The following is a 21,613-nucleotide window of genomic DNA, read 5'->3' as shown; positions in this document are numbered from 1 at the left end:
AACTACAGGTAAAAAAGCTGGACCCAGATCAGCCTGACCTCACAATCAGACAACGGACCGGCGTGAAAGGGAAGCCACACGCATACAACGCTTCTGTAGAGACTTCTTCACCTGGGATGTTGAGCTAGCTAGTTAGCTACATGCTAATGCCATATATTTGCGCACGCATGCATGACGTCGCGTGTTAAAGTTAATATCAGTACCCAGCTGCGACAACGCATACAGGAATGTGGTGAGGACACATAACCAGGACGTGGACACATTTCATCCAAAATAATTCATTGTGTGAGTTTTGTGGGGCTTTTGAGTTGGTCTTTCCTCAACACACTGATCGGGTGTTTCCCCAACAAACTAGCTTCATAGGTGCATCTCAATCTTCTAATAAAGTTCCCACGAATATATTAGAGCCGGGACTTTAGCGCGTTAATTACGATTAATTAATTACAATGTGAATTAAGATTAATTAATTACACAAAAAATAACACATTAAACATTTTTTACGCATTTTTACACTTGTTTTTTGCACCGCGGAACGTTTCTCACTGGATGAGTTTCGGGGGGACCGATTATACTGGAGCACCAACTAGCGTCCATGACTTCAGACAACAACAAACCACAGTGAACATGAACGAAGAAGCTGACGAGACCGTGTCGGGTGGCCCCGTGAATGGGAAATCTTATTATAATAAACACACGGATGGAAGCGTCGATAAGAGCGTGGTTGTGTGCAAGCTGTGCAACAAGGAATTCACATCGAGCCTCAAGTATCACCTCAACGCAACACAACTAGCAGCTAGCGTGGACGTTAGCCCGTCTCAGAGTACAAGAACCCACACCCAACCCACACTGCACCAGATGACTGGTTTAAGGACCAGGGTAACTAAGACCACGTCTGAAAAAATAACCAATGTTCTGAATGTACTTGAAAGTATTGAAAGAAGGTCTACTTAAAAAAACCTAGTTTACAGAAGGTCTACTTACCTATAGGCTACCTGAATTTCTAAAAGTACTATATTTCTAAATATGCTATTGCTACACTTGTCTGCTAGAATTGGTTGAACAAAAATAAAAATCCATGTTCTCAGGTCAAATATTTATGCAATTAAAATGCGATTAATTTTAATTTATTAATTACAAAGCCTCTAATTAATTAGATTAATATTTCTAATCGAGTCCCGGCCCTAGAATATATATATATATATATATATATATCCTTTAATGTATGATATATTTACATTGGATACAGTGTTTCCCCTAGATTTACAACTTCAGTGTAATAATCGGCCAGCCAACTGGTTCAGCGCCCCACTTATAATTGTATGGATAATGGTAGGATAATTCTTTTGGGCAAAGTCAGCATCTAATGCTATAATAGAGTTCACAAAGGGCTCAAAATGTCTGAGAGCCTCAAACACTTGATGATGTGACATAACTAAACCATCACACAGTCAGCGCCTCAAAGTCTGTCAAGGGGGTATTGGGCCAGACAGTTTGATGCCTGTAATGTATCCAAAGGATGTTGTGCTAGGCTAGTGTGAACTTCTACGTGTTTTTCTCTCTCCCTCAGCTCATCAGTAATCCTATTAGCAGAGTTCCTCCATAATCCTCCTCTGGGCTCAGATCCTGCAGGTCTTCACAGTGTCTTCACTGCAGCTCTGATGCTGCTGGACCCCGACTGATCACTTCAGGTAGGACAAATGATCCCCAGTGTATAGACCTCACACCTCTGTACCTCAACCTTCTACTCCTGTACATCTCTACACCTCTTCAACTTCAACCTCAAAGTACACTGCTCTATGGACACAGACGGTTGCCATGGAGATGCTGCAGCCAACAGTGGATTAGTTGTTGTTTATTTGATCTGAATGTTTTCATTTTGAAATATATTTATATATTATAATTCATTTGTAGGTTGTGTTTTAGGAAAACTTTATAAAATGACCCCTGGTCTGATGGACCTCTTATGGTCAGATGGTCCAATGGTATGATGGTCTGATGGTGTGCACAGCTGAGGGTCCCGACACTAAAGCTGAGAAGAATGATTATCTACGGTTACATTATCTTTTACATATATATATATATATGTATATATATATATATATACAGTATATATCAGTGAGAGTGTAGGGAAAGATATACACACACCCCAACATAAAGGATATAATGTAGGGCTGCACGGTATATCGGTTCAGACGTTATACTGGTATAAGATCTCCTTACGGTATGAAACCGATGTTACGCCATAACTGAAGTTGCTCTTCGGCAGGCGGCAGATTTTATTTTTACACGTCATTACATTACATTACATTACATTACATGTCATTTAGCTGACGCTTTTATCCAAAGCGACGTACAATAAGTGCATTTCCACATAGAGATACAAACTCAGAAGAACAAGTAACAAGAAAGTACATTTTTCATCAAATAAGCAGTTTCAAAACATGTTATAGAAAAGTGCCATTATAAGTACAATTTAAGTGCTACCATTTGTTAGTCATCACAGAGCACCTGGTGGTCAGAGCTAGTTGTCTTACGTGTGTTGAGAGTGAGTCGTGGTTATAACTTTATAACAATGAACAACCCACAACAAACTCTCTCTACAGGGTAAAACACCACAACACAACAGCTTGTGAAACACAAACATTTTGTTATACTAATAATTTATAAAAAAATGTCCCGGCTGAACTGAATGCTGGTGTTGGGATTTTCAATCCCTCCGAGTTGGTTGATAAGAAAAATCCGGCACGTCAAGTTATAAAGTTAACATTTATTTAGAAGAGAAAAAGATACATGAACAATTCATCGCAGGTGCACCTGGAGACCCTACACACGTATCAGAAAGCGATCCATCCAAGAGTCTGCCTGCTGTCTGACTCTGACCCTTTTTATAATCTCCTCATGTTCTTGAGCACTAGTTTAAGCTGGTTTTGTCTCAGATGGCGTTTGCCCAGGATGTTTAGGTGTTCCCATCCTTATATTCACGCTTCCTGTACTTCTTCATCTCTCGGTTCCCTTGTGTGCCTTATATGGTCACAGCATTATTTACTTCATTGTCACAACATCTGCTCTATAGAAAAAATGTTAAAAGCACACGAATAGGAACATATATCTCACACTGGGTAAAGCTCACAACAAGAAGTAAGTCTGTTACTACATGAAAACACGGAAAAGAGCGACACAGGAGTACTGATGGGGAGTTCGTATTTTTTTACTGACTCGGTTCTTTGAATCTAGTTCAGTAAAAAGAACAAATCTTTTTTGGAGTTTTGGAAATTCCACGGCCAAATAGCCAATTCCTTGGCCTAAATACTCGACGTATTAACACTTATATTCTCATGTAGTTTGTACTTAGGAAGTTCATGGCTGAGGTTTGTCCGGGTTGGTCCGCCCCACGCGCTGAATCTGGTTGGCGAGTGTCCGCTGCCCCTCGTGCACGTTGCCCGGCAGAATGTAAACAAACACCGACCAGAATGAAGATGTAGAAAAGTCTCTGTCTCTCCTCACCAGCAGCTCAAGTTCGTCTAGTTTGTTGCTCAGTGAGCGCACGTTGCAGAGAAAGATGCCCGGCATGCTCCAACATGTGCAACAACTAGCAGTGATCCTATCACTAGGATTTTTTTATCATTAACTGCAAACCCTTTACTCCTGCGTGAGTTTGCTTCCTTCATCCTGGTCGGTGTTTGTTAACATTCTGCCGCCGGGCAACGTGCAGGAGCCCCAGCAGACACTAAAAACCAGTCAGTATGACTTGTGAACGAATGTCTTTCTAAAACAGTGGTCATGTGAAAGGAATTGAGATAACTGTTTCCTCTACTAAATCAATGCAGCTCACTAGAAGCCTATACAAAATAAAGTGAATTGAATAAAATTCTTTTAAATTTGAAATATATTGTAATGTCAACCACAAAGCTTGAGGTTTAAACACCAACACAAACTCCACCAGTTATTATTAGATTAGTATGATTTGTATTAGTCTAACAAGTTCTAGCAGTGACTGTTTGTGTGTTGGTTCCTTGAGGATGTTGAGCTGGGTGGTCAAGGTCGTTCCTCAGCTGCCTCAGCCTTCAACAGTGGGAGAGCAGAAAAAGATGAATCCAGACACGCCTCTTCCCACAACCACATTTTGTGTCACGGTTAGTCACAACCTCCAAATATTCAAGCTTTTGTTATTTTTGTCTCTCTCACACTTTGTGTTTAACCTTCCCCGTGTGTTATGATTGGCACCAACCTGTTTTAGGTTTTAAACGCATAAAATAATCATATGAATTACTTTATTGCATCAAGGCATTTTGACTTTGTCAAGAAATTGATATTTTAACAAAGTAAAACAATTGTATGTCACTAATTTATGAAATGCTGTATGGAAGTAAATCTGTGTCATCGGATTTTGAAAGAAAAAGGTGATTGAATTTCTAGCACTGAATATTTACGCATTGAAATTATGTATCTGAATACATGCAAAAATTGAATTATGAATTATTTGCGGTTTAATTTTTTGCAGTATTTAAACATTCAGATACATTCAATCACCTTTATCTTTCAAAACCCGATGACACAGATTTACTTCCATAATACTGTGGTTGTGTGCACTGTCAGCCAAGACACCTTTCTCATTCATGTGAGCTTTAGGTTATTTTCCCTTGTTATCTAGTAGTATACCTGCACAACAAAAAAATAATAAAGACAACTTATCAAGGTTGTGTTGTGTGTATTTTACAGCTGATACAAGACATGGGTCAAAACCGACCCGTTAACATAAGAGATGGTAACAGAAAGCACAAACACAAGAGGTTAGGTTTATTAACCAAATAAAACATTAAAAAATGCTTTAAAAAAAAACTCAACCCAATTTTTGTTACACAAACCTATCCTGAGAATCCTTCCTGAATTATTAAAAATTACCCCACTCCACGAATTATAAAGGATTCTTATCTTAAATTCTCCTTGAGACATGTTCAATTAATTATTCATATAGTTTTGTGATTCGTAACAATAGAATATATAACCTACAAATGTTGTTTTAACTAACATATACATTATTATATTTTATAAACCTGTGTAAGATGACACGATTTTATGTTTTCAGCAGGAAAGGAAAGTTACATTTCAAGATGAGTGCAAAAATGAAGGTAAGACATGAACCCTGTGAATAGGGTGTTTCCGTTTGGTTTTGTTCTTCATACAAAAATAAACACATGTTTTTTTTATTTACAGCTCAGAAAACTAACAAGCTCGAGCAAGAGGATCCGGCAACAGAAGAATATAAGTGAGTTATTTATGACATCCATGTCAAATTCATTGTATGTCTAACATAATTTGGCAATAAATGTTCCTGCTTCCTGATGATAAGCGTAAGGAACCACAGTTCACTAAAACAATGTCAGGCTTTCTTCTTTAAACCGATACATATTCAGTATTTATAATATATGTAGTATAGAAATAACCTCTGTATATAAATATATCATGCATTCTGTGATATTAATGATATAATCGATAATCATCAGGAATCACGAACATTTATCACAAAATCTGTGCACCATATGCGCAGAAACCCACACAATCCTCCCATTTCACCCCACGTTTTGTCAGGTAGCTTGTCCAGAGGCCAGAGCTCATCAGTTGTTGCTCTGCCTGCAACGTATTTGTGTAACTGCAAATCCTTACTGAGTGACTCTGATGTGACAAAGTGAGCATTGGCAAAATTCAAGATCGGAAATTTTTATTGTCTTGTGTACAGTTTAACAGGTTACTCTGTACAATGAAATTCTTATTTTGCTACGCCCTCCCTCCACATAGCTACAGAAAATAAATTATAAAGTATAAAGAAATGTATATATAGATATATATGACACTTTAAAGATCACACTGTATAAATATGTCCATGCGTTAGGCAAACGCTAAAGTGCACCATGCATTTTTGTCAATATTCCACAATTGGTGACACAAAGTCACAGCAGCGGTCAGTCACAGGTTAGTATGTTTGTGTGTAGTGGAGCTGTTATCATTGGTGTGTGGAGGTGTCTTGTGAGGGAGTTGTTCATCAGCCTGACGTCCTGCAGGTAGAAACTGCTTACTAGTCTCTTGGTTCTGGATTTTCAGGCTACTTTAGCGTCTACCTGATGGGGGTGTGTTCTGTCCTTGACGATCCTGTGTGCTTTCCAGGTAACCCTGGTGGAGTAAATGTCCTGTAGTGAGAGGGAGGGCGGAGATTGCGCATGGAGTAGACAGGGTGTGCTGGGAACTGCAAGATCGGCGGTTCAAACCCTGGTTGCTCTGAGTCCCTGAGCAAGACACCCAACCCCTCACTGCTACCTGTGCAAAAATATAAAAGAAAACATGGTTAAAATGCAATCCAAGTTGCTTTGGATAAAAGCGTCTGCTAAATGCAGCGGGCAGGTGTCAGACCCAGAGTTAGCGTTTGAGGACTGTTATAAAATCTAAGATGAAGTCTATGAACATGAGTCTTGCATAGGTGCCTTTTCCCTCTAAGTGCGTGACGGTTATGTGGATGACATTGTTCACTGCATTGTTAGGAGACCGGATCTGGCAATATGATAATTGCAGCGACGGTGTCCGGAAACATCTTCTTCAGGTGGCTCATGATTATCCTCTCAAAATACTTTATCACTATTGAGCTGGTTGCATCTGGACAATAGTCATTCAGGCACGTCACAATGTGCTTTTTTGGGAGCGGCACAATGGTGGTGGACTTAAAGCAGGTGGGTTGTAAATGTCAGCCTGCACATCAGCCAGCTCTGATGAGCAGGCTGGATGGTATGCCCGGAGATGTTGTCTGGGCCGGATGACTTCCATTCGCTTGTTCTCCTCAGAACCATATTCACATCTGCTGTCAGAGTGAGTCGTTAGTCCTGTGTACGCTCCATGGTCAAAAGCCGGTCAAAAGCCCTTACTGTTAGTTGGTGGCGGCCTCGAAGCTGGCATAGAAGGCATTCAGCTCATCTGGCAGTGTGGGTTGGCCGGTTAGTATCCTGTAATGTTTTGCAGGCCTTGCCACATGCGTTGGGAATCTGCGGTGGAGTAGAATCATACAGCGTTTTGTGGGCACAATGTTCTCCACACATGTGCTGATGTAGCCTGTTACAGTGGACACATATTCCTCTAGGTCCACGGTAGAGTCATCCCTCAAAGCAGCAGTAATAAAAATACCCCGGTCTGTACTCAGTACTCAGCAGTCGTGAAGCACCAGTTCAGTTTCGTCATTCCACACTTTTAACAGTTCTACTTACTGGGGGTGCTTGCTTGAGGCGTTGTCTGTAAGGCTGAGTAGAGGAACACTGAGATGTGGTTGGATTGTCTGGTTTAGGGTTAGGTGTGGCACAGCCCGGTAGGCTCCCTTCACGTTGCTTTAAACATGGTCCAGAGTGTTATTTTTCCTCGTCGGAAAGTTAACGTGTTGATGGTATTTGGGGAAGACACTCTTAAGGTTGCGGCCGTTGAAATTTCCGGCTGCAGCAAACACAGCGTCCGGATGTTCAGACTCATGTTTGCTGATGACGTCATGCAGCAGCCCCAGACACACTGCACTCATCTCTTCTCTTTTGGTAGGTAGAACGGTCTGCATTTAACCATCAGCAGTTTAATACTGATCAACTACTTTTACATCTGAGCATTACCTGTGGCTTGTGAAGATACAGACGCCGCCACCTGTCGTCTTTTCCGAGGCTGCTTCACGGCCACTGTGACGTCTTATTAACAGGGAAGTATTGATAAGGTGGGAGAGGAAGGAGATCTGGAGTAATGGACTGGTAAAGATGGGAGGGGATGGGGTCAAGGGTGCAGGTGTTTAGACAGGCAGACTTTACCAATGTGAGAACTTGGAAAGTGAGAAAAGAATGTGGTCATCTGTCGGTTGGATTTGTGCCATTTCCTCTCTGCTGCTTGAACATTGTCTCTCTGCGTGCACCAAGTCGGACAACCGCAGACATGCGGACCTGTCACAGAGTATCTGTGGCAAAGTTAAGATGCATGCAGTGCCGGCGCTCCGCACACGCACATCACGCGCTGCGCGTAGGGCACCAAGTGCCTGGGGGGGGCACCAAAAAATCTGGGACGTGAAAAATCATCACAGTAGGCTACTAGTATAAATAACAAATAAAATATGTCTAAAGCATGCTAATATGCAAAATCAATACAAAGTCAAAAAGTAATAGGCCTAGACCAAATTAGTGGAGAAAAAGGGGAACCTCCTGTGCGCCCCCCCCCCCCCCCCCTCCCCCCACCTCCCAGTGGTTTGTTCCATTATGCCTCAAATCTCAAATGTGGCAGACAGCTTTGAAATGGCTTCGAAAAGGCATCAAGAGTCGGGGGCGGAAAAAAGAGACAGCGGGATGATGCTCGCGCGTCGCTCTCAGCTAAGACAATGTTTTAAACCAGGGGTCCCCAAACTTTGTCTCGTGAGGACCGTTACTAGCGCTCACCGGGCGGCCGGCTGCCCGCATGTACTCGCCTCATAATGTCCGCACGGACCGCCAGTGGGCCGTATTCGGTACTCGTCCGCGGGCCGCCCGAAGTTTCTGTTACCGTTTCTGTTATCATTTGTTTTTTATGTTATCATTTAAGTTTTTGCATAACAATCGGTTCAAGAGGCATATCCCAATCTATGGATTGCTCTTCGTATTGCACTGACTCTCCCTGTCACAGTTACCTCTGCTGAACGAAGCTTTTCAAAGCTCAAACTAATCAAAACGTACCTGCTTTCATCAATGGGCCAGGAACGTTTAAGTGGTCTGGCTGTCATCAGCATCAATGGGGACGTGGCTCAGAAACTGTCATATGACCTGAGAGCTGATTTTGCAGCTAGGAAATGCAGGCGTGTGCCTCTGTAGGGCCTTTGACAACTGATGGTAGTGAAAATGTTTGTAATATTGTTCTATCGGATAGCAGAATGGTCTCTTTTATAGAGATGGTAAAGTAAATTCTACTGTGCAGTTTGCACTTTATTATTATTATTTGTACTTATGTATATTATTTACTGAAGAAATGTGCACATTATTACTTACGGTTATATACTTGAATACTTTCTGCATTTACAATGTTCAGTTCCAAATCTGTGTTTTTAGTAATTGTGGTGGTATTTGGTATTTATAAATTATAATTTTATCTTTTATATAATTTATTTCTTTTCATGTTTGTTTATGTAAATTATTTATGTTTAGAAGTTATTTGGGGAATAAAGAGAACCTAACTAAGACATTCTGAATGGTTGTTATTCCATTGGTGGTGGTGGTTGGTTGGTTCGTTGGTTGGGGGGGGGCACCACCAAGCATTTGTGCTTAGGGCACCCAAATGGCTAGCGCCGGCCCTGGATGCATGAGTCAGAAAGTGTTCGTTGAAGGGAGGGCTGATAAAACAGAGGAGGGAGGGAGAGAGCAAATGTAAAGACGGGCTGCTACACAGTCGGGTGATGTATTGCCGATGTTTACTGATGTTTCTTCTGTGTTTTTACATCTCTGTGGACGACAGTAAACCTGAAGAAGAGTGAGTATTAGTCATCTCTGAATTAACCTGTAAGCAATTAGTGAGCCGCAGCACGAAGCCATTTAGAAGCTGAATGCCAAATAGTGAGCTCCTATACGTTCGCATTATATTTTTCAAATAGGGAGCTGCTGTAGGTACACATTATAATGCCAAATAGTGAACTGATTCCTAAACAATGTTGAAAGCATAGCAGCACTTTTGTTGATCACAAGATCCTCATCATAGTTGAAGATTTGTATTTGTATCACCAACTTCTGGATGAGCTTCTGGTCCTCTGGAAGTCGAAGAGATCAATGCTTTTTCCTGTTGTGTTTTATGATAATAGAGGGTTGATGGCTTGGATCGCTGAGGGTTTGGAGAAAGTTGTCCCTCAGCCTGATGTGAAGACGAAGGGGACACCAGCAGCTCAACAGCCGGCCGAGGTACATGAGTAACAGGACGTCCTGAGTAACGCACCATGTGACCTTCAGTCGGGAGCTGGAGGACTGACTTCATGCCTTTAACCCCCTGAACCTGCTGGAGCCGTTTGTGTTTCGTTCACTTACTAATGCTCCCTCACTTATGATACTTCTTCCCTTTGTTTTTTTCCACACCTGTGATACATTTACTTATCACACATGCTCCTAAACCCAGCTGTTAGTTACCAGTCATTAGTTTGAATAATCATTACATTAGACACTGCCAATAAAAAAGCAACAGGACCTGATCGCTTCCCTGCTGCGTTCTATAGAGACTTTCGGTTTATTTTAGGTCCACTTTTCAACGAGATGATAAGTAAAATAAAACAAAAAACCCCAACATGAATACAGACTGTATATCACTACAACTGAAACCAAACAAGGATCCAACTCTTCCATCTAGTTACCGTTCTATTTCACTCCTCAATGTAGATATTAAAATCATCACTAAGGCACTACCTCACAGATTAGAAAAAGTAACTCGATCCATAATTAATCCAGATTAAACCGGCTTTGTCAAAATTCTTAAATGGATCCACCACAACCGTAATTATTGCACCAACATAAATAAACAATTTTCAGCCCATTTTATGTCACTTATATCACGATGACAATATAATAGCATAGCAATACAGTGGCTTTGTCCCGCAAAGAATCGGCCGGCCTGTGAGGGCAGCGGTCTGGGTCAGTTTACCTTGTTGCAGGTTATATTACCCGTTGGCTGGTTATGTGACCTTGTGTGTTGGTTTCTTCTCAGGTACATCAAACATCAGCTGCAACAGGTGAGAACTGATCACACTGTTAACTTGAATTAAATATAATAAATAAATTATTGGTGTCTTTCGGGTGCAGTGCTTCAAGTCACTAATGCGGAGGTGGGATCAACCCGAGAGGACAACAAGCCAATCCCCCCCAGGTGCGTGTGTAGTTTGTTTAGTTGTTTCTGTCTGTGTATGTGTGATGGTGTTTAGACATCTGATTTAACTGTGCTGCGGAATAGACCTGATATCCACTCTCCTCCTTCCAAGAAGAAAGGATGTTGATCAGAAAACAGCAGGTAAAAACATCAGCTCAGTAATAGGATTAAAACGGATCTGGGCCTCGTTCCTGCAGCCAGTTGATAAACCAATAAAAAGGTGTTTTTAGAAAAAACTGACAGTGAGCCAGTGGAGATGAATTGAATGAAGAGCTTTAGAATACCGAGATTATATATTATAATTATATATATAAATAAAGTAATTTCTGTAGATGTATGTTACATTGTTGTTTTAAAGGCCTCCAGACAAGTGTTGTTTTGGTAGGTAATTGATCTGGGATACCTGAACATGTTATTGTGTGTGTATATGTTGATATTATTTGTGTGTTTGTTTGACATACAGAATGATGGATTGGATCAAACACGGGTTAGAGAAGGTGGTTCCTCAGCCTCAGACTCATGTTCCCTCAAAGACTGAAGTCAACCAGAAACCTGAAGCTCCCCCTGAAGGTTGTCGTTAGATTATGACACAAGTTCACCTCACATGTCATGTCATGTCTAACCTGAGACTCTCCTGGTTCTCTCAGCAGCAGAGGCTCCGCCCTTAGAACTGGCTCTACCTCCATGTCCAAAACCATCGGTTGACAATGAAAAGTTAGTATATGTTTCTCAGTAGATTGAAAAGGTCTAACGTTGGGGTGATCGCACTTTCCGGCTCGCAAGCTACCTTTTAATTAACCAAGTCATGGCGACGTACACGCCCCTCCCCATCAGCTGGTTCCGTTCTAGGTTGCCCCCGGAACGGATACAGATGGCCCAGCTGGCCTCATTCGGCCCGCGGACCTTGAGTTTGACACCTTTCAAGTAAAGGATCCGAGGCTCTACCTGAAGGATATACTATATTATACCTAAATTATCTGAGGATCTACTCTCTTAGATTTGTAAGATCAGATGATCTACTGTATTAGATCTGAAGGATCAGAGGATCTACTTTGAGCTCAGACTCCCCACAAATAAGCTGCATGTACCCTTGATCTCATTCTTTATCACTTCCTGACTCCATCACTGCTGACCTCATCCTCTATCTCACCCTCAGTGGAGAATGAGATATACTTCAACTTTCTTTCTTAAAAAACTCTCCCATAATCTCTGAGAAACTCAATGAACCTCGTTCTCCCTCACAGATTCCAGGGCTGAAAAGATCTTCTTGCTTCCTTTCCTCTCCACTCCAACGCTTATAACTCATATATTCAGAATTGCACATGGGCTGTGATGATTGTTGTTTTGTTCTTTGTTTGTTAAGCCTCAATAGCATTTTTTAAAGTACACACATTATTCAATGTAAAGAAACCTTGTTTCAGGTCTGATATGGTCTAACACGCCTCCGTTGTGTCAACAGTATTATGGGATGGATCGTCAGCGGGTTTGGCCGCATGTTGCCTCGGCCGGTACTGAAGACGGTGAGTCGCAGCAGAGTGACGTTACACGTTTGATTTTTGTTTAGATGTCAGACTAACACATTGTTATAACAAGTTGTCATAACACAACGTCACAATACAACTTGATAACAGTTAATCATACCACGTCAACAGAACACAATGTCATAACACTACATCATAACATAACATTATAAAACAACGTCATAACACAACATCATAACACGTCGTCGTAACATGTCGTCGTAACACGTCGTCGTAACACGTCGTTGTAACCTGTGTCCTCCTCATTCAGGAGGCGGCCCGTGATGAGGTGCAGAACAGTGAGTAGAACTTCTTCTATAGATCACGTCTGCTGAGAAACATCATCAAGCTGCTATGGTTTCTGGGTAATTTACAAACTAATTTCACTCAGGTGTTGGCAGCCGGGAGTTATTCATGTACAAATAAAATATGCAGATAATAAACAACCTAACTAAGAAGTAAATAGGATAATGTTTTATAAATTCAGAGGAGCAGCTTTAGTAGCATCATTGTTAAAAAATGGAGTGTCATTCTGGATTCTCTCAACCATTGGTAAATAAAACTGAATGAACAAACAAAATGGTTTCTGTAAATCAATCATGACAACTATCATTTCTTTACAATCAGAATCTGCTCTTTTGTCTATGTATGCTTACGCATTCCGTGGATGCATACGCACATCTTTATTTTGTTTGTTTGCCAGTTTTTTACAAATAAACAAGAAAATGTAAGATATTCAAACAAGGCCAAAAAAGATTATCTTGTTATTTAAACCATATTTAAATGTAATAAGTGCTTCAGTCTGTGTGCCAATAAACTGTGACATCCCTGTTGGGTCTGGGCCAGGTGCACAAACAACTGATGAATTGATGGCTTGATGGATTGATGGATTTATTAGGCTTTGCTAGCTGTGTATTGATTAGCAGTCGTTGGTGTCAGTGATAAGCAGGACTCTAACCGCACTGATCTTCTCCTTGTTTCAGGGAAGTCCTTAAAATAAAAGGAGAAGGAAGAGCAGGACAGAGTTTTTTACACTGACAGACATTGAGAGAAGCACAGACACCAACTAAAAGACAAACAATGGAAAAACAGACACTGACTGAAGAATGAATCTATTTATGAAGTGTCATTTTTTTCAAATAATAAATAAGATCTGGAGACATTGCTGCTAACCAGAAATGATTCAAACATAACACAAGTTATATATGGAATTGGACCCTGTGTATAGTAGTTTATTAAGGTATTTTGCTTATATAAAAGCAGCAAATAAAATATGCACTTTGCAATTGAAATATTGAAATAAATAGGCTGTGGGGAATATTTACAGTATATATATTTCATGTTTGTATTGTTGGTTTGTAACATGAATATGTAGTTAAAAGACACTCAAGAATCAGTCAATCAATCAATCTATCACAATCATCAAATGTCCAAACCTGTCAGTTATTGTCTGTCAGACTGTATTGTAACCTTCCAAAAGAGATGCTCACGAGTCCCAAAGCTCGAGTCCGAGTCGAGTCTGAAGTCTTTCGAGGACGAGTCTCAAGTCGAGTCTGAAGTCACTGTGTGTGCGACTCGAGTCGCACTCGAGTCCGAGTCTCAAACTCGAGTCCCCATCTCTTATCAACGTCCCTTTTACCGTAAAAAAACCCATACCAACAACTTTTTACTCCTCCTTTACTCTTTACTTAATGTTTTTTGTGGTTTTCCCCATAAAATGAAAATACGAAGCGTAGCCACTAAACCGGAAGTACGTAGATTTTCACAGTAAGAATCGATGCAACCGTCTGTAATGACAGCGGTTACCAGGGTAACAAGAGGAGAAAAGTTCATTAACGGATATAAATAAATAATCCTGGTCCGACGGGATGTGTTAGCAGCAGTAGTTGACTACACTCGCTGCTCTTGTCCACGTGTTGTTTTGCTTCAGTGAGCAGAGTGAGCAGGTCCAGGCATATACATTTTTGCTTTTGAGGACCCGCTTTCTCATTCATTGATAAATATCTCGCAAAGGGAAAACCTTTCTTCCCTGTGCTCCGGTAAGTGTTCTCTCCAACTTCATTACCTGCAAAGTAGCTCAGCCCAGCGTCTGAGGAATGTACCCCATTGCATTAATTTCCTTCTCTGGCGAAATGCGAGACCGCAGATGAAGAAGAGGGGATTTTTTTGTATTTGCGAATGTACCTTGAAACCGGCAATGTGGCCGATGCTCGGACAACCTCGCAAAGCCGGTTCAACAAATCAACAGTAACAACATGTGAACGTAGTCCGACCATCTCACTAAGCCATCACTGGAAAGTGGGCTCTCAGTTTAATTTTCCAAGTCATACAACATGTAAGGTAGACTCACATGTCCTCCTCTATTAGCCCTATATTATGCTATTTGATATTAGTCCTATATTATCTTACATATTAGTCCTATATTATGCTATATGATATTAGTCCTATATTATCTTACATATTAGTCCTATATTATGCTATATGATATTAGTCCTATATTATGCCAGAGATGCTCACGAGTCCCAAAGCTCGAGTCCGAGTCGAGTCTGAAGTCTTTCGAGGACGAGTCTCAAGTCGAGTCTGAAGTCACCGTGTGTGCGACTCGAGTCCGAGTCTCAAACTCGAGTCCCCATCTCTTATCAACGTCCCTTTTACCGTAAAAAAAAACACATCAACAACTTTTTACTCCTCCTTTACTTAATGTTTTTTGTGGTTTTCCCCATAAAATGAAAATACGAAGCGTAGCCGCTAAACCGGAAGTACGTAGATTTTCACAGTAAGAATAGACCCAACCGTCTATAATGACAGCGGTTACCAGGGTAACAAGAGGAGAAAAGTTAATTAACGGATATAAATAAATAACCCTGGTCTGACAGAATGTGTTAGCAGCAGTAGGTGACTACACCCGCTGCTCTTGGCTCTGATATTTATTGTCCACGTATTGTTTTGCTTCAGTGAGCAGAGACAGTTTAAGGAGATCGCAGAGTAAACGGTCCGCCGCTGGAACGCATACGTCCCGATATCAGAGAACGGTCGGTCGGACCGCCAGCGGCACCCAGCAGCGGCCGGTGCATTCGACATCTTTCTCGTGTCAGCAATATATGTAATGTACGTGTTACGTAGGCAGGTAATGGAGGGAGCGGTATAGCGAGCTCATCGGATGCTCATCAGATCCTAAAATTAAACATTGTTCACGAGTCCCAAAGCTCGAGTCCGAGTCGAGTCTGAAGTCTTTCGAGGACGAGTCTCAAGTCGAGTCGGAAGTCACTGTGTGTGCGACTCGAGTCGCACTCGAGTCCGCGTCTCAAACTCGAGTCCCCATCTCTGTATTATGTTATAGTATATTAGTCCTATATTATGTTATATGATATTATTACATGTCATTTAGCTGATATTAGTCCTATATTATGTTATATGATATGATTACATGTCATTTAGCTGATATTAGTCCTATATTATGTTATATAATATTACATGTCATTTAGGTGATATGATATTATTACATGTCATTTAGCTGATATGATATTATTACATGTCATTTAGCTGATATTAGTCCTATATTATGTTATATGATATTATTACATGTCATTTAGCTGATATTAGTCCTATATTATGCTATTTGTTATTAGTCCTATATTATGTTATATGATATGATTACATGTCATTTAGCTGATATTAGTCCTATATTATGCTATTTGATATTAGTCCTATATTATGTTATATGATATTATTACATGTCATTTAGCTGATATTAGTCCTATATTATGTTATATGATATTATTACATGTCATTTAGCTGATATGATATTATTACATGTCATTTAGCTGATATTAGTCCTATATTATGCTATTTGATATTAGTCCTATATTATGTTATATGATATGATTACATGTCATTTAGCTGATATTAGTCCTATATTATGTTATATGATTAGTCCTATATTGTGCTATATTGTATTAGCCCTATATTATGTTATATATTAGTCCTATATTATGTTATATATTGGTTCTATATTATGCTATATGATTGTATCTCTATGTGGAAATGCACTTATTGTACGCTTTGGATAAAAGCGTCAGCTAAATGTAATGTAATGTAATATTAGCCCTATATTACCTTCTATGATATTAGTCCTATATTATCGTCTATGATATTAGAAATGTTATGTATGATAATATGTTTATAATATTGGCATGGCATAACTGAAAGTATAGAAGGGGACATATGTGTCTAACTCACCTGCTGTATAACTTACAAGATTAAACTGAGAACCTTTTTTCCGATGACGGCTAAATGAAACTATCAGACTACGTTCTCACGTTGCTACCCTTGACTCGTCAAACCAGCCGTGGTAGTTCATCCAAACACCGGCCAGATGACCGGGTCCAGGGTACATGCGCAAATACAGAAATTCCCTCATCTTCATCTGCGGCCTCGCATTAACCAAAGAGGGAAATGGATGAAAAAGGATACATTCCTCAGACGCTGTGCTGAGCTACTTTTCAGGTAATAAAGTTGGAAAAAACACTTACCGGAACACGTGGAATCAAAGTTTTCCCTTTGCATGATATTTACCAATGAATGATGAGGCGGGTCCCTGCCTGGACCTGGCGGGGGGGTGGGAGCGCTGTCAACCCCAAGTGTTATTGGGATTGAAGCGGGGGGGGTGTCAACCCCAGGTGTTATTGGGGTTGACCGGGGTAGATGGATGAGGGGATGGAGTGGGAGATGAAGGAGGATGATCTTACTGGCATCTCAGGCACGTTGATGTTGACGCCCTGGATGGTCTTTTCTCTCTATTTTTTGGACTCTTGCATCTTGCGCCTCATTTTGTCCAGCTCTGTCTGCCGGTCCTGCATCCGCCGGCCAAAAATGCCTCTCTTCTTTTTTTTAAGTCGAGGCAGATGTTCTCAAGCACTGTTTTGTCGTCCTCTAGATCTTGGATCCTGGTGACAAGGATCTGATGTTCTTTGGTGATGTTATCCTCCATCTGTCGGATCTTTCCGACGAGGCAAGACTCAGTGACCTCACTGGTGGAGACCCTGTCTTTGTAGGTCTCCTCTTGGCTTTTTTGTAACGCAGCCAGAGCCTCTGTTTCATTCTTCAGGTGTTTGTGTTCTTCTGCCAACTGGTGGTTTTTGGCCCGCTGTTCTTGCAGGGCGTCTTGGAGAGAACCGTTGGTGGAGAGTAAGCCTGTTACTTCAGACTCCATGGACTGTTGTTTGTTTTTCAGTTCGTTGGATGTCTTCTCCTCCAGATCGTTATACTTCTGCTGCCAGGTCTTGTTGTTGACCGTGAGTTCAGCACTTTTGACCGAGAGTTGTTCTGTGGTCTCGTTGATCTTCAGGGATAAACCCTCATTTTCCTTGATAGTCTTGTACAGAGCCTCTGTTTTGATCTTCAGGTGTTTGTGTTCTTCTGCCAACTGGTGGTTTTTGGCCCGCTGTTCTTGCAGGGCCTCTTGGAGAGAACCGTTGGTGGAGAGTAAGCCTGTTACTTCAGACTCCATGGACTGTTTTTTGTTTTTCAGTTCGTTGGATGTCTTCTCCTCCAGATCGTTATACTTCTGCTGCCAGGTCTTGTTGTTGACCGTGAGTTCAGCACTTTTGACCGAGAGTTGTTCTGTGGTCTCGTTGATCTTCAGGGATAAACCCTCATTTTCCTTGATAGTCTTGTACAGAGCCTCTGTTTTGATCTTCAGGTGTTTGTGTTCTTCTGCCAACTGGTGGTTTTTGGCCCGCTGTTCTTGCAGGGCCTCTTGGAGAGAACCGTTGGTGGAGAGTAAGCCTGTTACTTCAGACTCCATGGACTGTTGTTTGTTTTTCAGTTCGTTAGATGTCTTCTCCTCCAGATCGTTATACTTCTGCTGCCAGGTCTTGTTGTTGACCGTGAGTTCAGCACTTTTGACCGAGTGTTGTTCTGTGGTCTCGTTGATCTTCAGGGATAAACCCTCATTTTCCTTGATAGTCTTGTACAGAGCCTCTGTTTTGATCTTCAGGTGTTTGTGTTCTTCTGCCAACTGGTGGTTTTTGGCCCGCTGTTCTTGCAGGGCCTCTTGGAGAGAACCGTTGGTGGAGAGTAAGCCTGTTACTTCAGACTCCATGGACTGTTTTTTGTTTTTCAGTTCGTTGGATGTCTTCTCCTCCAGATCATTATACTTCTGCTGCCAGGTTGTGTTGTTGACTGTGAGCTCAGCACTTTTGACCGAGAGTTGTTCTGTGGTCTCGGTGATCTTCAGGGATAAACCCTCATTTTCCCTGATAGTCTTGTCCAGAACTTCTGTTTTGATCTTCAGTTGTTCTGTGGTCTCTGTGACCTTCACAGATAAACCCTTGTTTTCCCTGGTGAGGTCTGAAAGCTTTGTTTTGTGCTCGCAGACCAGCCGATCATGGGCCTCATCTTTGACCTTTAACATGTCGACCAAATAAGCCTTCACAGATTCTGCGTTGGCATTAAGGCTGTTGACTTGCCTTTTCAGGTACTCCACTTCATTCCTGGCACGAGAGAGTTCACTATTCACGCTGGGTGCAGTCGGAGGACCTCCGACGAGTGAGGGGATAGCTCCCCGTCTCGGGTTCTTTACACGGGACATTGTGAATAGTGCTTGTTTAAAAAAAAAGTGAGGGTATCTTTAAAAATACGCCTTTAAGAGCTAAATGCCCTAAAGTTGTCGTAAACCACTCAATGTAGTCTCTGAAAAATGCTGATGAATCTTTCAAAAGTCTACTTAAGTAAGTAAAGGACAGCCTTTAAAAAGGCTTTTTTTGTCGTAAACCACTCGATGTAGTCTCTGAAAAATGGTGCTGAATCTTTCAAAAGTCTACTTAAGTAAGTAAAGGACAGCCTTTAAAAAGGCTTTTGTTTGTCGTAAACCGCTCGATTTAGTCTCTGAAAAATGGTGATAAATCTTTCAAAAGTCTAATTAAGTACGTAAAGGACGAAGAATAATCTCTCAAGAATAAATCCAGCTGCTCGGTTCTGTATACAGAAAGGCAATGGTCAAATATCACTCTGAAGTTCTATATACTATATACGAGTCTCAAGTCGAGTCGGAAGTCACCGTGTGTGCGACTCGAGTCGCACTCGTGTCCGAGTCGAGTCTGAAGTCTTTCGAGTCCGCGTCTCAAACTCGAGTCCCCATCTCTGCCTTCCAACAGTGTTTGCATACTGTTTTTATAATGATTTTTACTAATTCTCTTTTCATTCATCTCGTAATATTCAAAACAAATGAATTAATGCATTCTTTTTTAATAGACAATAATTGTCAGAATTATATATTCTCTTTAATATGTGACATGGCTTTATCATTTCCAGTTATGGTTATTAATGCAAACACACACACACACACACATACTGTATATTTATATATAGATATATAGTGCCTTCCATAATTATTCACCCCCCAAAGACTTTTCTACAATTTGTCATGGTATAACCATAGATTTGAGTTAATTATATTGAGATTGGAGAAGTCACCAACACAATATTGTCCATTATGTGGAAGGATTTGAGTGTTGTATTCACTCCCTTTGCTGTAAAAACCCTCACAAAGATCCAGTGCCAATTGCATTTACAAGTTACATAATTAGCTCACCAAACAGCTCAGTGAAACTGTGCAGAGCTGGTGGAGACCCTAAATGACCTGCAGCTCTAAACGCAGTGAAAGGGGGTTCCACCAAGTATTGACTCAGAAGGGTGAATACTTGTTCATCCAACATATGTCAATGTTTTTGTTCTCATTATTGTTGGGGTCACAAAAAAAGTATTCTGCACCCTTAAATTACTATCCATGTTGTGTTTATCAAATGGGAAAAGTCGAAGGGGGGTGAATACTTACATAAGGCACTGTTTGTATGTATGCATGTTTGTCGGTGTGTGTGTGTGTGTGTAGATAAGATAGATATCATTATAATGTAATGAATATATCTATATATATATGTGGATATGGATATATATGTAGATATATAATAGTGATCATGATTAGCCCTGCTCTTCATGTTGCATTCAGTAAACATTGTACAGAATAAGACGGACCTGGTGCTGGAGGACATGGGACAGGATGAGGATAAAGGGACCAATCAGAGGGAGGATGTGGTGAGTAAACACAAAACTCTGAGCACAATACCTACATAAACATAACACTATGGTACTTTAGACGGTACTGGGATGAGTACTATGATACAATGTAGTGACAATGGTATCAATATTCAGTACTTCTAATGTTTAATCAAACACCTGACTATTTCTTCAATCAGTTACAATATACATTGTCATAACCTTTACTCAAGGAATGGTAGCTTAGGTCACATGATACCTCCTAGCCCAGGGTGGCGCGTGCAGTAGCGTGGTGCACTGGGAACCGCAAGATTGACTCGACTCCCGGCTGAATGTGGCATGTTGAAGTGTCCATGAGCAAGACACCTGACCCCCAATTGCTCCACAGGCAAAATGTAGAGCATGGGTTATAATGCAATGTAAGTCGCTTTGGATAAAAGCGTCAGTTAAATGACAATGTATAAAACCTCGTCAGACGTACATGTATCTTTTGTGCAATAAATGCTTGGACTTTACTACCTCCTCATATCACCCATACAGTTACACCTGAGCACATTCTATTGCGTTTGAACTGATCCTTCTTTGAAATTACGGATGAACTGGACAATAGGTCCAGTGTATTCTCAACTCTTAGTCCTCAACTGCATTACATATCAGACTGAATTATTGGTTATTGGTTGATGTTATTAATATTTTTTATTTTTTATTCAGTTTGTACTGTTTTTAACTGTTTCACGTCCTGTCTCCACGTTTTGTATGTATTACTTTTTGTCCTTTCTCGGACACCAGGAAGGCTTCAGCTAATGGTGATGCAGTAACTAAATAAATGAAATGTATTACCGTATTTTTGCGACTATACGGCGCACTGAATTACAAGGCGCACCTTCAATAAATCGCCAATTTTAGAACTATTTTCATATATAGAGCGCACCGGATCACAAGGCGCATAGAAGTAACTGCAGTAAAACGTTTGACTGGGGCTGCGTTATGCATCCACTAGATCGGGCTGTGCTAAATCAAACGTTATTAAGCGTTCTGAAAACTCTTCACTCCCATGGAAACGTTGTTCAAACGTTAATGTGGATATTAACAATATCTCTGAACCTCCAACTTTCGTTCTTGATTAATGAAAACATTCTTGGCAAATGCTTTGGTGCATCTTGCAC

At 40.8% G+C, this 21,613-nt stretch overlaps 1 protein-coding gene and 1 long non-coding RNA gene across 3 annotated transcripts in view; both read left to right on the top strand.

The window, feature by feature from the left end:
• Positions 1–1,626: 1,626 nt before the first annotated feature.
• Positions 1,627–5,266, top strand: LOC134127318 (uncharacterized). The gene is made up of 4 exons (XR_009956055.1): positions 1,627–1,688; positions 4,019–4,133; positions 5,090–5,129; positions 5,215–5,266. It is a non-coding gene; the product is annotated as an uncharacterized LOC134127318 (long non-coding RNA).
• A 4,170-nt stretch (positions 5,267–9,436) lies between these two features.
• Positions 9,437–21,613, top strand: part of cngb1a (cyclic nucleotide gated channel subunit beta 1a) — a 41,098-nt gene continuing 28,921 nt past the window's right edge. Inside the window, exons 1-9 of one of the 2 annotated variants that reach the window (XM_062561974.1) lie at positions 9,437–9,498; positions 9,824–9,920; positions 10,714–10,738; positions 10,809–10,872; positions 11,336–11,442; positions 11,523–11,586; positions 12,332–12,392; positions 12,664–12,691; positions 20,401–20,486. In XM_062561974.1, coding sequence (XP_062417958.1) covers positions 9,446–9,498; positions 9,824–9,920; positions 10,714–10,738; positions 10,809–10,872; positions 11,336–11,442; positions 11,523–11,586; positions 12,332–12,392; positions 12,664–12,691; positions 20,401–20,486 — 585 coding nt within the window. In that variant the 5' untranslated portion in view covers positions 9,437–9,445. Of the gene's footprint in view, positions 9,499–9,823; positions 9,921–10,713; positions 10,739–10,808; positions 10,873–11,335; positions 11,443–11,519; positions 11,587–12,331; positions 12,393–12,663; positions 12,692–20,400; positions 20,487–21,613 lie in introns of both variants that reach the window. The other variant, XM_037453069.2, reaches the window with a different exon arrangement.

The sequence above is a fragment of the Pungitius pungitius genome, chromosome 4, assembly GCF_949316345.1.
Source record: "Pungitius pungitius chromosome 4, fPunPun2.1, whole genome shotgun sequence".
In the NCBI taxonomy this organism is placed as follows: Eukaryota; Metazoa; Chordata; class Actinopteri; order Perciformes; family Gasterosteidae; genus Pungitius; species Pungitius pungitius.
Note: the sequence above shows the minus strand (reverse complement) of the source record. Positions and strands in the feature narration are given on the sequence as shown.